Raw genomic sequence first — 13772 nt, forward strand, 5'->3', positions numbered from 1 at the left:
GCTATAGAGAGAGATCTCTCTCTATATCACGCAATGAGGGCCTCTCCAACTCTTTTTTCCCGGGCTGAATCAGAGGCCCAGCATGTCCCTGAGTGTACCTCAGAGCTCCTTACTTTGTTGTTAAATAAATATATTGCATTCATTGTCACTCTACCTTGTGGAAATTCAATTTCTATATTATATACAATATAGTATGACCTGAAAAGTACTATAACACACCTGGCTCCAACTTAGATGTGCCCAGATTTTGTATGTTTTTCTTTACTGTGAAATGAAAAATATATATTATTTTTATTTATTTTTGTCAATCGGACAAATGGTTCCAGAGATAGAGCTGAATGAATCAAAAAGATTGTCCATCCACTAGAATGAACACACATTTTCTCAATCAGCCAAACGAGGGAGCCAACACACAGACAGAGAAAAGCATCTCTCTGATCTCAGGTCATTTTGACATCTTTTCAAAAAAATAAAAATAAAGAATAAAATAAATGTATTCCCTTTTTCAAAAGACGTCATTGGCACACGGGGCCCTTTGAAAAAAAGACGTCAAAGGGACGGCATTGGCATTACGTTTTTATAAGGTAATAAAATCAATGTAAAGTTCGTCAGAAAACCATCCACTGAAGCATTATTCTTTCTGACACCAGCACTGGGGAAACAGCAAAACTAGTGGCCGTTCATATGAACTTTCTCTTGAATTCTCTTCCTGTATCGTCTAAGCCCTCGTTTCAAAGCTAAAACCTAAAATATTTTCTCCACAAGTCCATGCTGTATTGATTGCGACCGTCAGGGAGCAGTTTACTACCAAAACCTCCACCGGCCGTCCGTCCGTCCGTCGGTCACACGTCACACTTTTCCCCAACTCATAGATACGATGACATCACAGAGTCCACAGCTGATGATGTGGCGACATCACAGAGTGCACAGCTGATGATGTGGCGTGATGTCATACAATACACAAACAAGCCCTATATAAAGGGGAAATTCTCACCAGGGAAGAGAGCATTCCTCGACTCAGACCTTATCGCCAGGATCAACTAAGCTTATAGCTTATCATCACATCCAACCATCTTAAGATACTCAGCTAGTGGGGAATGCTCTCTTCCCTGGTGAGAATTGCCCCTTTATATAGGGCTTGTTTGTGTATTGTATGACATCACGCCACATCATCAGCTGTGGACTCTGTGATGTCATCGTATCTCCATATATGGCCATCTCCGTATATGGAGATATAAGTCGTCCATGCCCAAGTATGGGCTGGTGAGGTCAGACTTTGTGTGATGCGTAGGTTATCTCCATATATGGAGATTCAACATTCCAGGTGTAACTATGGCTGCCCGTATGACGTGAGAGGTGGAGGTTGTGGATTGGCAGGCAAGGAGTGTGTGTGCAAAGTTTGGCATGTCTATTGTATGACATCACGCCACATCATCAGCTGTGGACTCTGTGATGTCATCGTATCTCCATATATGGCCATCTCCGTATATGGAGATATAAGTCGTCCATGCCCAAGTATGGGCTGGTGAGGTCAGACTTTGTGTGATGCGTAGGTTATCTCCATATATGGAGATTCAACATTCCAGGTGTAACTATGGCTGCCCGTATGACGTGAGAGGTGGAGGTTGTGATATTTGTGGAGATAAGCGACCAATCTCCCCGATTAGGGAGTCTTACTGGTGTTGGTACCATCATAGCAGAGACAGCAGAATAACACGTTTTCTTTTTTTTTTAAATATTTGTTTTTGGGCTTTTATGCCTTTATTGGATAGTACAGTAGACTGACAGGAAACAGGGGGAGAGATGGGGAGAGACATGCGGCAGAGGTCGTCCGGATCGGAAATCGAACCGGCGACGCCGCCAGGCATCAATGCCTATATGGTATGCGCTTAGACCACTAGGCCACCGGGCGCCCCAATAATAAGTTTTCTACATTCTCCAACTGTGCAGAGACTATAGACTCTTTTGTAAATTAAGTAGGCTAATACAGATGTTTAACAATAATTTAACTCTTGAGGATGTAAAATGAAACCAAATGGACCATTCATATGGTTTCATTTTTCACCCTGAGGGTGATCACTGGCACTCTGGCATACGTGTATGAGAGAGGATTTTTTTTTTTTTTAAGATTTGTTTTTGGGCCTTTATGCCTTTATTGGATAGTACAGTAGACTGACAGGAAACAGGGGGGAGAGATGGGGAGAGACATGCGGCAAAGGTCGTCCAGATCGGGAATCGAACCGGCGACGCCGCCAGGCATCAATGCCTATATGGTATGCACTTAGATCAGTAGGCCACCGGGCGCCCCATGAGAGAGGATTTATATTTTAAAATCAAATATAATTTTAAAAGTGGTCAATTCAATTATGTCACCCAATATGCAGCAAATAATACATCCTGCACATATATTCTACATTCATTAAAAATCTGAACTCTGACTGGGGAGGGACTCTAATGATCATTATAACAATGTCCTGACAGTCAAAATATGTCAGAATGTTGATGAGGTGTCATTAAAATGTACTGTATGGTACATTAAAAAAGTTGCTGACCCCTGCTGTACACTTTGACAAATTATTTTTTATAATAAAAGTGATCTTTAAATTGCTTTCACCCTAAATGTATTATATTTAAAATCCATTAGTTGTTTTTTTAAGTTTTTTTCCCCCACATTATTTAACTGATTACTTTTATCACTTGTACACCCCTGATTAGGGGTGTAACGATATAGTAACTGTATCGAAATATCGCTTTTAACAAAAAAAATCGAAGCATATAGAAATGAAAACAGCTAAAATCGAATCGTATCGTTTTATTTTGTATCATATCGAATCGGCAGTGCAAAGAATCGATTGTATCGATACTACCTACTTGTGCATTGTATTTAGCATTTCTAAGAAGAAAAAATGAAAAGGAGGGGTTTAATTACTTTTCCTTTCCATATAGCTACACTGGTCTATCGATAAATGTGTGTAATCTCTGGGTTCATGTCAAGGTGCAGGTTTGTCAATATACAATGTCCATGTATTTGGCGGATAATCACTGTGTTTACTTATTTATATCCATAATAATACATGTTTCCCTTAAAAATCTACACCTTTCACACAGATTTAATTTCTTTGCTAAATAGTTACTATATCGATTTTAAATCATTGAATCAAATCGTATCGTATCGCCATGAATGAACCAATATTGTCCATGTATCGTATCGTCAACCATGTATCGTGATATGTATCGAATCGCTATTAAAATGTATGGTTACACCCCTACCCCTGATGTATTTCTCTTTCCTTTCCATTTTAGAATTTCTTTCCCGCTATTTCAAGGCCAGACCACAATCTCTGAGCCGCTACACCAGCGGCTACACCTCGCGAAAGAAAGAAGAAATGTTCATTTCTGCTAAGCTGCCAGCTATATAGTTTGCTTCCGAGTCATTTTATTGACAGTGGGAGTGTAAGCGTGGTAAAGCATCCGCTTTAACCCCCGGATCATTTCCAGACTGTTTTTGGCCAGAAAAAAAGGAATTGTGGCAAAGGCAACAGTCAGTTTGGCTCCTGAGGCCACGTGTACAGCCAGCAGCCATGTTCCAGCATGCGCTGATACTCTCTCCATACCACCAGCAGCTCCTGAGGGCTCTCCAGTATGGTCACCACGATGGAGGTCCAGTAACACGGCCACCTGAAGTACGGCTGACCGGCCCTGAACAGGCCGCTGGAGGGAGGCTCGCTGGGCTGGATGCCCAGGCGCCTCATGCACATCCCCAGGTACGCGTCTTCGATGTAGACGGCCCGGACGTGGCCGGACGCCCGCACCAGCTTCCCCGGCAGGTCCATGGAGAAGGCGTAGCCCAGCCCCAGGACGTAGGGAGGGTAGCGCTCGTCCGGGAACGCCTCCTCCGGGAGGAACCACTTGGAGTCGGGTTCCCGGAGGACGGGAGGGTCCCGGACCAGCAGGCCCGTCAGGTAGTCCCGGCGGGGGGCTTCCAGGAGCAGCTGGACCAGGTTGCGGACACTCAGGAACATGTCGGAGTCGACCTTCATGGCGTAGGAGGCGTTGGGGCAGCGGGAGCTCAGCCACTCCATGATGAGCATGGTCTTGATGGTCAGGTTGTGGTAGCTGTCCACGAAGTCGCTCTGCACGATGTCTCCGTGTTCCCGGCTTTCTTGGATCACCTGCGGGAGCCAGACAGTGACTCTTTCATGATTTATGTTTTATTTATATTTTAAAAGACATACGGTACAAATAGACTAAAGCAGGGATGCCCAAAAGGTAGATCGTGATCTACCAGTAGATCACCAAGGGTGTGCAGGTAGACCACATGACATGCCTCTAAAAATATATACTTAAAATATAAAAAGAATATGTCAATATGACATCAAGAAGGGCCTGTCAGCTCCCTTCATGGCTTCTAAAGTAGGTAAACCTCCAATGCAATACTTTGTTCAAGAGTCAGTAGCATTACAAAGAACCCCAAAACCTACCACTTCCATACAGAATGGGATGAAGACATTTCTCCCAGTATTTCCCATTTATTTCCCCCATACAGTATGTGTTTGTCTAAAATGTAACGCCAGTGCTGCTATTCCAAAGCCCCCCTCAGGCCCTCAGCTAAAACATTGTGGATGGATAGATCATGCTGAGCTAGTCATTTTAAAAGTAGATCTCACGTCAAAAAAGTGTGGGCACCCCTGGACTAAAGACAGAAAAAAACAATACAAATATCCCACAAGACAAAACAAATAATGACTAGAAAAGTGAGCTCCTAAGAGTACAGATCCCTGCGCCAGGCCCGGGTTGCTTACCCAAGGCCCAAAAGGTCTGGAAGGCAGTCATAGCCGAATTGGAATGGAACCTTTAAGATGTGACTGATACATCTTGATCGCAAGACTCCACAGTTAATATATAATGTGTGTGACAAAGCACGGTAGCTGCAAAAAGTCTTTTGAAGAAATGCTGAATTGCTGAAAATGTAGTCTGGCACTTGCGTCATAATCCAAGGAATGCATGGAGAAAAAAAAGATTGATTGTTCAAGAGCTGAAGGCAGAAAGTTGAAGCGAGGTGTTCTAGCGCCACCATGAGGCAGTTCTTCTGCCGTCTTGCAGAGTGTGTGCAAAGTGTCACAGCAATAGGACGCTGCATAGCTGCATTCATGATTCTGTGCAAAACGGGCCGCTCCTGCAAACGCTGAAAGCCAAATGAGAAGATCATCTGAAAAAGCACGGTACACATCAGGATACCGATTTGTTTGGGGAAAAAGTTGTAGCAAAGCAAGACGGTTTTATTAGTATTTCACATTTCAACAACAAGACAATTCAATGAGCTTTACACAGAGCAACAAGCAAAGGAATAAATTATACAAACAATAAATAAAAATAACAGACAGTTACATTGCAGAAGAGAAAGAAAAGTACTTCAATCAAAGGCAGGGGCAAAGAGAAAGGTCTTTAGTTTAGTTTTAAAAGAAACAAGAGTGACATTTTGGATTGTCAGCAACAGTTCCAGATATGTGGTGCAGAGGGTACACATTTTAGTGTATGGGAGGGGCTTACAGTACATGTACAGTATGTTGCAACATTTGTTTTTGTAGGCTAAATTCTGATTTAGGCCTAACTATACTGCCCTACAAAGGCAGAGTGCAGTAACTACGTTTTTGGACACGCCAACTTATTTGTGTTACCCAAAGGTCAAATTAGCCTTCTTGATATTGGGGGAGGAACAATTCGCTCAAGAACAGATATACATTCAGTGTAATATCACTTTTATGTCTTTATCTCATTTGGCTGATCAGCTGTAACACTTTTAAACCCATTTTTTTGTGAAATTCGAAAACGTAGTTACTGCACTCTGCATTTTTAGGGCAGTATAGGTTAGGCCTAAATGGGTTAATGTTCATTTGTTTTCAGATATTTAACCACTTGAACCGTCAGTGCTTAATAAACTTGACCTTTCAACTTAGTCTGCTTTTTTCCCCCTCTACACCTCTTTGCTGAAAATAGCCTATCTACAAGATTGTAGATCTGCTATTTTCAGCTAAAGTTCTCAGAATATGGACGTTAGGGTTCAAGTGGTTAATATAAACAAGGAGAAAAAAAGGTTTCTATCACACAAAGATTTGGAGGACCCCCTGTAGTGACTCTGAGGACCCCCTAGACCCTGCACTACACAATACACATACACCTACAGGCTGGGGCTGCATCTTTCACCTTCCCGGTGGGGGCTCCTCACTGGCAAGCGAGTCGCTAGGATTCGTACAACAGAAGTCACATCACGCGGAAATGCGCGCGGGGCGGAATTCATTGTCATAGCGATTAACATTTAGGCCTAGAATTATTGAATGCTTTAACCAGTGAAAACAGAAGATCTACAAGCTCACAGCGCGAGTGCCGCGCTGCGAGCTTGTAGATCTGCTATTTTTGAAAAAGTCGTAAAAATGTGTGCAAATCTTTGAATATATGTATTTTCAAAGCGGAACGTTTGTAACTCAAATTTTGCTTCGGGGTGGTCCCTGGAACCGAATATATTGAATGGGGGTCCATGGCCAAATACATATCATTTTGTGGGTCCTTCACATGAAAAGGTTTGAGAACCACTGACATAGTAGTCTCTCAAGAACAGACTAACTGAGCTCCTTAAGTGAAAAGGACCTTTTCTTTGACGATGGCTCGCCAGATTCCTGACATAGAAACATAGGTTTTTCAAAATACCTTAGAAGGATTCAAAAGACACTTATAGAATCGGGTCAAAATTCAAATTTTCACGATTTTTCAAAAATAGCAGATCTACAAGCTCGCAGCGTGGCACTCGGTGCTGAGCTGTGAGCTTGTATATCTGCTATTTTTCAATAGTTAAAGCATAAAATAATGATACACAATAATGTGTACCCGTTCTGAATGGGTTAAATTGGGGAGGAAAGGGGATAACAAGCAAAATAAACAGAGAAAACACTAAAGGTTTGAGAACTATTAGGCTTCTTGAACAAGAGGCACAGAGGGCAGATCTTATGACAAATAACTTGCACCATTTAACCCATTTAGAATGGGTATACACATTATTGTGTGTCATTATTTTATGCTTTAACTATTGAAAAATCGCAGATATACAAGCTGTGAGCTTGTAGATCTGCTATTTTTGAAAAATCCTGAAAATTAGAATTTTGACCCGAAGTGTCTTTTGAATCCTTCTAAGATTTTTGGGGAAAAAAAAAAATATGTGTTTCTACGTCAGCAATCTGGCCAGCCATCGTCAAAGAAAAGGTCCTTTTCACTTAAATGGAGCTCTGTTAGTCTGTTCTTGAGAGACTACTATGTCAGTGGTTCTCAAACCTTTTCATGTGAAGGACCCCCAACATGATATGTATTTGGCCACGGACCCCCATCTCAAAATATTTAGTTCCAGGGACCACCCAGAAGCAAAATTTGAGTTACAAACGTTCGCTTTAAAAATGCAAATATTCAAAGATTTGCACACATTTTCATGACTTTTTCAAAAATAGCAAGCTCCATAACTTTATACTATTACTAAAACACAGTAGTGGGATTGCGGAAATAGCCGATCCACAAGCTCAAAACGCGTCGCGAGGCGTTTTGAGCTTGTAGATCTGCCATTTCCACCTTTTATTTTTAAATGTTTGAAAATATACGAAAGTTACTAAACATGGAAATAGATTTTGATAATCATGCAAAAAAGGTCCAATGTATTTGTATTCTATTTAGGTTCATAAAGTTAACATGAGTATATAACTAAATGCGTTTGAAATTGAATCAAAATTTTACATTTCAGGATTCCAATTAAGAAATAACAAAACATAATTCAGGATTCCAATTCAAAAGAAGCAAAAATAGCCGATCTACAAGCGTTTTGAGCTTGTAGATCTGCTATTTTTGCTTCTATTGTATGAATGACAAATGTGGCCCTCTGGAGTGAAGGTGGAAATATAGTGGCCCTCACCATCATCAAAGTTGCCCACCCCTGCTCTAGATGAAATAATAGAGCTGGTCTGGTTGCCCTATAGAAAACCACACACGTTTACATGGACACCTTTCTTCCAATCTGATTAAAGTAAACCGAATTGAAGGTTTTGGATCAAGTGTTTACATGTGGTGAGATCAATCCCATCTGGTGTTTGATATCAGGTTGTGAAAAGGTGTAGACCAGGGATGTCAAAGTCAAATACAGAGGGCCAAAAAACAAAATGTGCTTCAAGTCGAGGGCCGGACTGGTTCAATGTTCATTTAAAACTCACAATGTGTCTGTCATGGATCGCGGCAATGCGTTGTAAGCATGTAGAGTTTATTTATTTTGATGGGGAAATTACTTTCTTCTCATTGAACTGTACAGCGTTGCTTGTGTTGCTTTGCTTCGATGTGACAATGTGGAGGACGGCACGAGTCACGGCCGCATACACAACACATGAAAGCGCTGTTTTACATCCTCCATTCTAAATCCAAATTTCCCTTTTTGGTTTGTGATTGGTTGGCTTCAGCTGTCTGTCGAAGGAAAGCATGAAATGCGGTGTGGTTGGCTGGCCTTGTCTGTACATTTAACATGTTGTGTTACGCTGTTTTGCGTGCGGCTGCGACCCGCAGGCCGGTTCTAATAGTAATTAAAGATCATCCCGGGGGCCATAGATAATTCATTCACGGGCCGGATCTGGCCCCCGGGCCTTGACTTTGACATAATTATGTGGTGTAGACGATTAAAATCTAAACTTGATGATGATGAGGTTTATTTAGGTGTTTTAACCCGATTAACAGTGGTGTAAAGTAACTAAGTAGATTTACTTAAGCACTGTACTTAAAGCTATACTGTGTAAGTTGCTCAACTAGTGGTATGTAGCAGTATAGCAAACCGCGGTCGCGTCTGCTTTTTTCTGCCGTTTTTCGCCGCGGACCGGGCCTTCAGACCACCGCGTCCGCCTCGCCTCGCCGAGACGCATCCATAGAGGTCTCTCGTGTTCCTCTACGAGCAGCGGTTGGGGAGTTACATGCTAGACTTCTAGACCAGTGTAAACAAAGCTGTTGAAGCCATAGAGTTATGGTTGAAGCAAGCTATTTCCTGAAGATACTGCAGATACGCCTGTGATTGGCCGGTAGTGTACCATGTGTTTATGATCCGCGATATGATTGGCGTATACACAACGTATACAGATGATGCAGATGACGTCATTTTGCCGCGAAATTCTCCCCCCCTCACGGCTCATAGAAAACATATAAAGAGAAGGCTTTAGAAGCTGAAATTAACGGAGTGGGGGTTCTAAAACTTTAGCGATTTAACCGTTAGGACAATTTTAAGATTTGTTTTATGAAAAAAGTTACATGGTATAACTTTAAGTACAATTTTGAGGTATTTGTACCTTCCTTGAGTGTTTCCAATTTATTTTATATTTATAATACTTTTCTACTCCACTACATCTGGGATCCGAATATTGCACTTTTACTCCACTACATTTATTTGAAACGTTTAGTTACCAGTTACTTTGCAGATATAAATCATATTATAAAACATACACTAACGACTTTAGAACTTTAATAGAACTTTAAAATAGCCGATCTACAAGCGTCGCATCGCGTTGTTTTTCCACCACTGCCGATTAAAGGTGTATTCAGTGATAATGAAAGTGGCCAGGGGTCATCTTGTCCCTTACTGGCCTTACAGCATGGAAATGTGTAGTTTTTTATAGATTTTTGAGCGGTGGTGACGCCGCTCCTTAGAATGGCCGTGTGTGTATGTCTGTAGCCTGAGGTGTATGCAGGAGTGTGTATCCGTGTATGTATCTGTAGCCTGATGTTGAATCTAGCCTGAGCATCAATTGCAACAAACACGCACGCACACGCACGCACAGGTACGCACGCACGCACGCACGGCCATGTGTGTATCAGTGTATATATGAATGTATGTATGTATGTATGTATGTATGTATGTATGTCTGTCTGTAGCCTAGTACCACTGGTTGACCAAAGAGGGTGCTGTTGCTTCTAGCCTGAAAATCAACTGCAACACACACACACACACACACACACACACACACACACACACACACACACACACACACACACACACACACACACACACACACACACACACACACACACACACACACACACACACACACACACGGGGAGGAGGGGGGGGGGTCACACACACAAGCACCCCCCCCCCCCCATATTATTATTATTATTATTTTTAATATTTGTTTTTAATCTTTTTTAAATCTTTTTTATTATTATTTTTATTATTATATTTATATTTGTTTTGCTGTTGCGCAGCCTCCACAACCACCGCTCAGTTCACACGGGTGTGATTTTTACACCATTATAATGTTCTCGTTTTGATCATTAGACCCAATCACTGAATATCGGTAGGCCTACGTCTCCAGCTTCAGGATATGTATGATACTGATTTACTACGAGACTGTGGCATTTTATGAGTTCAGTAGTTTACAATCTAGGCATTTAGCAGACATTCTTAATTCAGAGCGACTGTGGTTCTCAAAACTTTTATTTTGACCATCATAACTAAACATCATAACATAACTACGGCCATACTCTACCCTGATTGGTCGAGGACTGGCTGGCCACCTCTGAAAACCGAATTTAGCTATGCTCGTAACACGGGCCATGGTGGAAGTCCTTATATGGTCAGCACACATTCTAGTGAGGAGAATGAATGGAAAATGTACCAATTATATTTTTATTTGAATGAAATACAATCACTGAATATACCTTTAACCCATTTAGGCCTGAACACATTATGACTTAAGCTTTAAATATTAAAAAAAATAGCAGAGCAAGCTTGTAGATCTGCTATTTTTGAAAAATCGTGAAAATTAGATTTTTTACCCGATTCTATAAGTGTCTTTTGAATCCTTCCAAGATTTTTTGAAAAAACTATGTTTCTACAGTATGTCAGCAATCTGGCTTAGCCATCGTCAAAGAAAAGGTCCTTTTCACTTAAATGGAGCTCAGTTGGTCTGTTCTTGAGAGACTACTATGTCAGTGGTTCTCAAACCTTTTCATGTGAAGGACCCCCAAAATTATATTTATTTGGCCACGGACACCCATCTCAAATTATTTAGTTCCAGGGACCACCCAGAAGCAAAATTTGAGTTACAAACGTTCGCTTTGAAAATACATATATTCAAAGATTTGCACACATTTTCACGACTTTTTCAAAAATAGCAGATCTACAAGCTCGCAGCGCGGCACTCGGTGCCGCGCTGTGAGCTTGTATATCTGCTATTCAATAATATAATAAAGCGTTCAATAATTCTAGGCCTTAAATGGGTTGAAAGTGTGGATGTAAGCGCATTTTATTTCCTCACTTGCCTGTTCCTGGAGAGCTCGTGCCTCCTTCTCCCTCCCGTCGCTGGCCTGCACTCCCAGGTAGAAGTAGTGGCTGACCACCTGACCCAGCACCAGGCTCCTATTGGCCCAGGTCTGGCGTATGGCGTCGCGGGGCGCGCGGTCCCGCGGCGCCACGGGGATCATGAGGACCACGAAGGGCCGCCGCCGCCGACACTGCTCAGGCTGGTCCAGCAGGAGGCGATACGGGTGCGGGTAGGACACAAAGAACCGCTCCGGAGACCCCCGCAGTGATGTCTGTGTACAGGGGGGGCATAGCATGGACCCAAACCATTAGTCTAGTCCAGGGGTTCCCATACGTTTTTGTCTCAGGGCACCCCATAAATATTTGTTTAATCCGAGGCACCCCTACATTATAATTTTCCACTCCCAGCACCGTATATTTATAGCATATCGTCGTTGTCGGGTAGAAACCTTGTATGTCCAAAACCGTTCGTTTTGTATTTATCATCTATACAATTTACTAAACTACTGGAAAACAGCAGATCTACAAGCACACAACGCCTAGCATCGCGAGGCGTTGTGTGCTTGTAGATCGGCTGTTAAAATTCTTTTGTAAGTGAATGAGACCCAGAATTAGCTGTCAAAGATTCTCCTAGGGATTTCAATCTTTGTTAGATATGTTACTAGACACCTTTACGAACACGTTGGTGAAGAAATCGTTTGGCAAGCAATTTATTCCCAGGTTTTATTAATATCCCCTGACTACAAGTCAGTAAGTACAGTACAGTAAGTAAGTCAATAAGGCCCCGGCAGACAACAACGGTCACTAGAGCAGGGGTCCTAAACGTTTTCCAAGCCAAGGACCCCTTTAGTTGAGAGAGAGATGAAGCAGGGACCCCCAAAACCTTTTTCAGAGATTCCATATAGTTTCATTGTTTGACAGCACAATCATCATCAGTGCATTTTGGATTCATGTTAACCCATTTCGTGCTCCGACGTGAAAGGGTTAATTGTCCAAGTTGCCGGCAGTTTGCCCCATTCGCGGCCATTCTCTTATTTTGAAGGCCGGAAGTAGATTGCGCACACGGAGCCTCTTGACGATCATTCTAGTTGACGAGCCACTCGCGGATGCGCAGTGTGTGCACAGTGATCGAAGATGGCGGCCTCCAGACTGTAGCTGTTGTATCATGTTAACAAGCCAGCATTCGCATCTTAAGTCATTTTTGGAGAAAATGGGCTCTAAGTATTTCATTCCACATTGTTCTGGACGGCACGGGATCACTTTGCGTGCGTGTGGACTAGGGCTTCAACATTCCTCAAATATTTAAATTCGAATATTGATCTTAGAAATTGGCCCGAATATAGAATATATTCGAATATTAAAAAATAAATACAAATAATATATATATTTTTTTCTCTATTAATTAAATATTATCATCAATATTGGCCATGGTCTTCAGTTTCAAAGAGATTTATTTATAAAGCTGAAATTGTTTTACACAAAAAAGTAAATGCAATTAGGCTATAAAACTATTAAAAGCATCTATCTATGAAAAAAGCCCAAAATAAGTGACTATAGGCCACATGATTACTTTAAACCTATATACATTGGCTATTTGAAAACAGCTGGTCCGATCTACAAGCTCACAATCACAACCACCATTATTTACAAGCAACTTTACAACAAAAAAGAAACAAGCCCAACATGGCTTATAAATATCAGACTTGGCAACACTGAGACATACGTTCCTCTCCTCTACTCCTCCACTCGCAGTCAGTCAGTCAGTCAGTCAGTCAGAGACAGCCGCTGTCTGGCTAGGCTAAAGGCTATGTTGCAAATGCATGCTGGTGTTAAGATCAATGAGGAGAAATCTACAAACTAAGCTGTGGTCACCCTGCTATCTGCAACAGTTTGTAACTCACAGAGCCACAGCCAGAGGGTGAAGCTATCAAGCTGAAGCTAATGTTAGCAGCTTCTCATAACAACGTGTGATGAGACTTCTAGAGAGAGCGGCCGGAGTTATGTTTCGTAGTACTACCGTATATGGCCGGAGTTATGTTTCGGTAGTACTACCGTGCATGGCCGGATTATTATTATTTTTTTTTTTTTACTTTTTTTTTCTTTTTTTTTTTATAATTAGAATATTAATTTTTATGATCGAATATGCATTTTTTCCCCATATTCGACGAATATCCGATATTCGAATATTAATTTGGCAGCCTTAGTGTGGACGCGTGATGGAAACGAATCACGGACTTTACTGCATTCCCACTGACTGCACTACTTTTGAAAAAGTCATGAAAATGTGTGCAAATCTTTGAATATGTATTTTCAAAGCGAACGCTTGTAACTCAAATTTTGCTTCTGGGTGGTCCCTGGAACTAAATATTTTGAGATGGGTGTCCGTGGCAAAATAAATATCATTTTGGGGGTCCTTCACATGAAAAGGTTTGAGAACCATTGACAT

General features: G+C 41.7%; 1 protein-coding gene across 1 annotated transcript; it reads right to left on the bottom strand.

Annotated features, from left to right (window-relative positions):
- Positions 1-3542: 3542 nt before the first annotated feature.
- Positions 3543-11622, bottom strand: LOC308302263 (beta-1,3-galactosyltransferase 2-like; the record flags this gene model as incomplete). Its single annotated transcript, XM_080746522.1, has 2 exons — positions 3543-4172; positions 11326-11622. The coding sequence occupies 2 exons, from the start codon at positions 11620-11622 to the stop codon at positions 3543-3545; spliced, it is 927 nt and encodes a 308-aa protein (XP_080602648.1).
- Positions 11623-13772: the final 2150 nt, after the last annotated feature.

The sequence above is a fragment of the Nannobrachium achirus genome (assembly GCF_963921795.1).
Source record: "Nannobrachium achirus genome assembly, chromosome: 17".
In the NCBI taxonomy this organism is placed as follows: Eukaryota; Metazoa; Chordata; class Actinopteri; order Myctophiformes; family Myctophidae; genus Nannobrachium; species Nannobrachium achirus.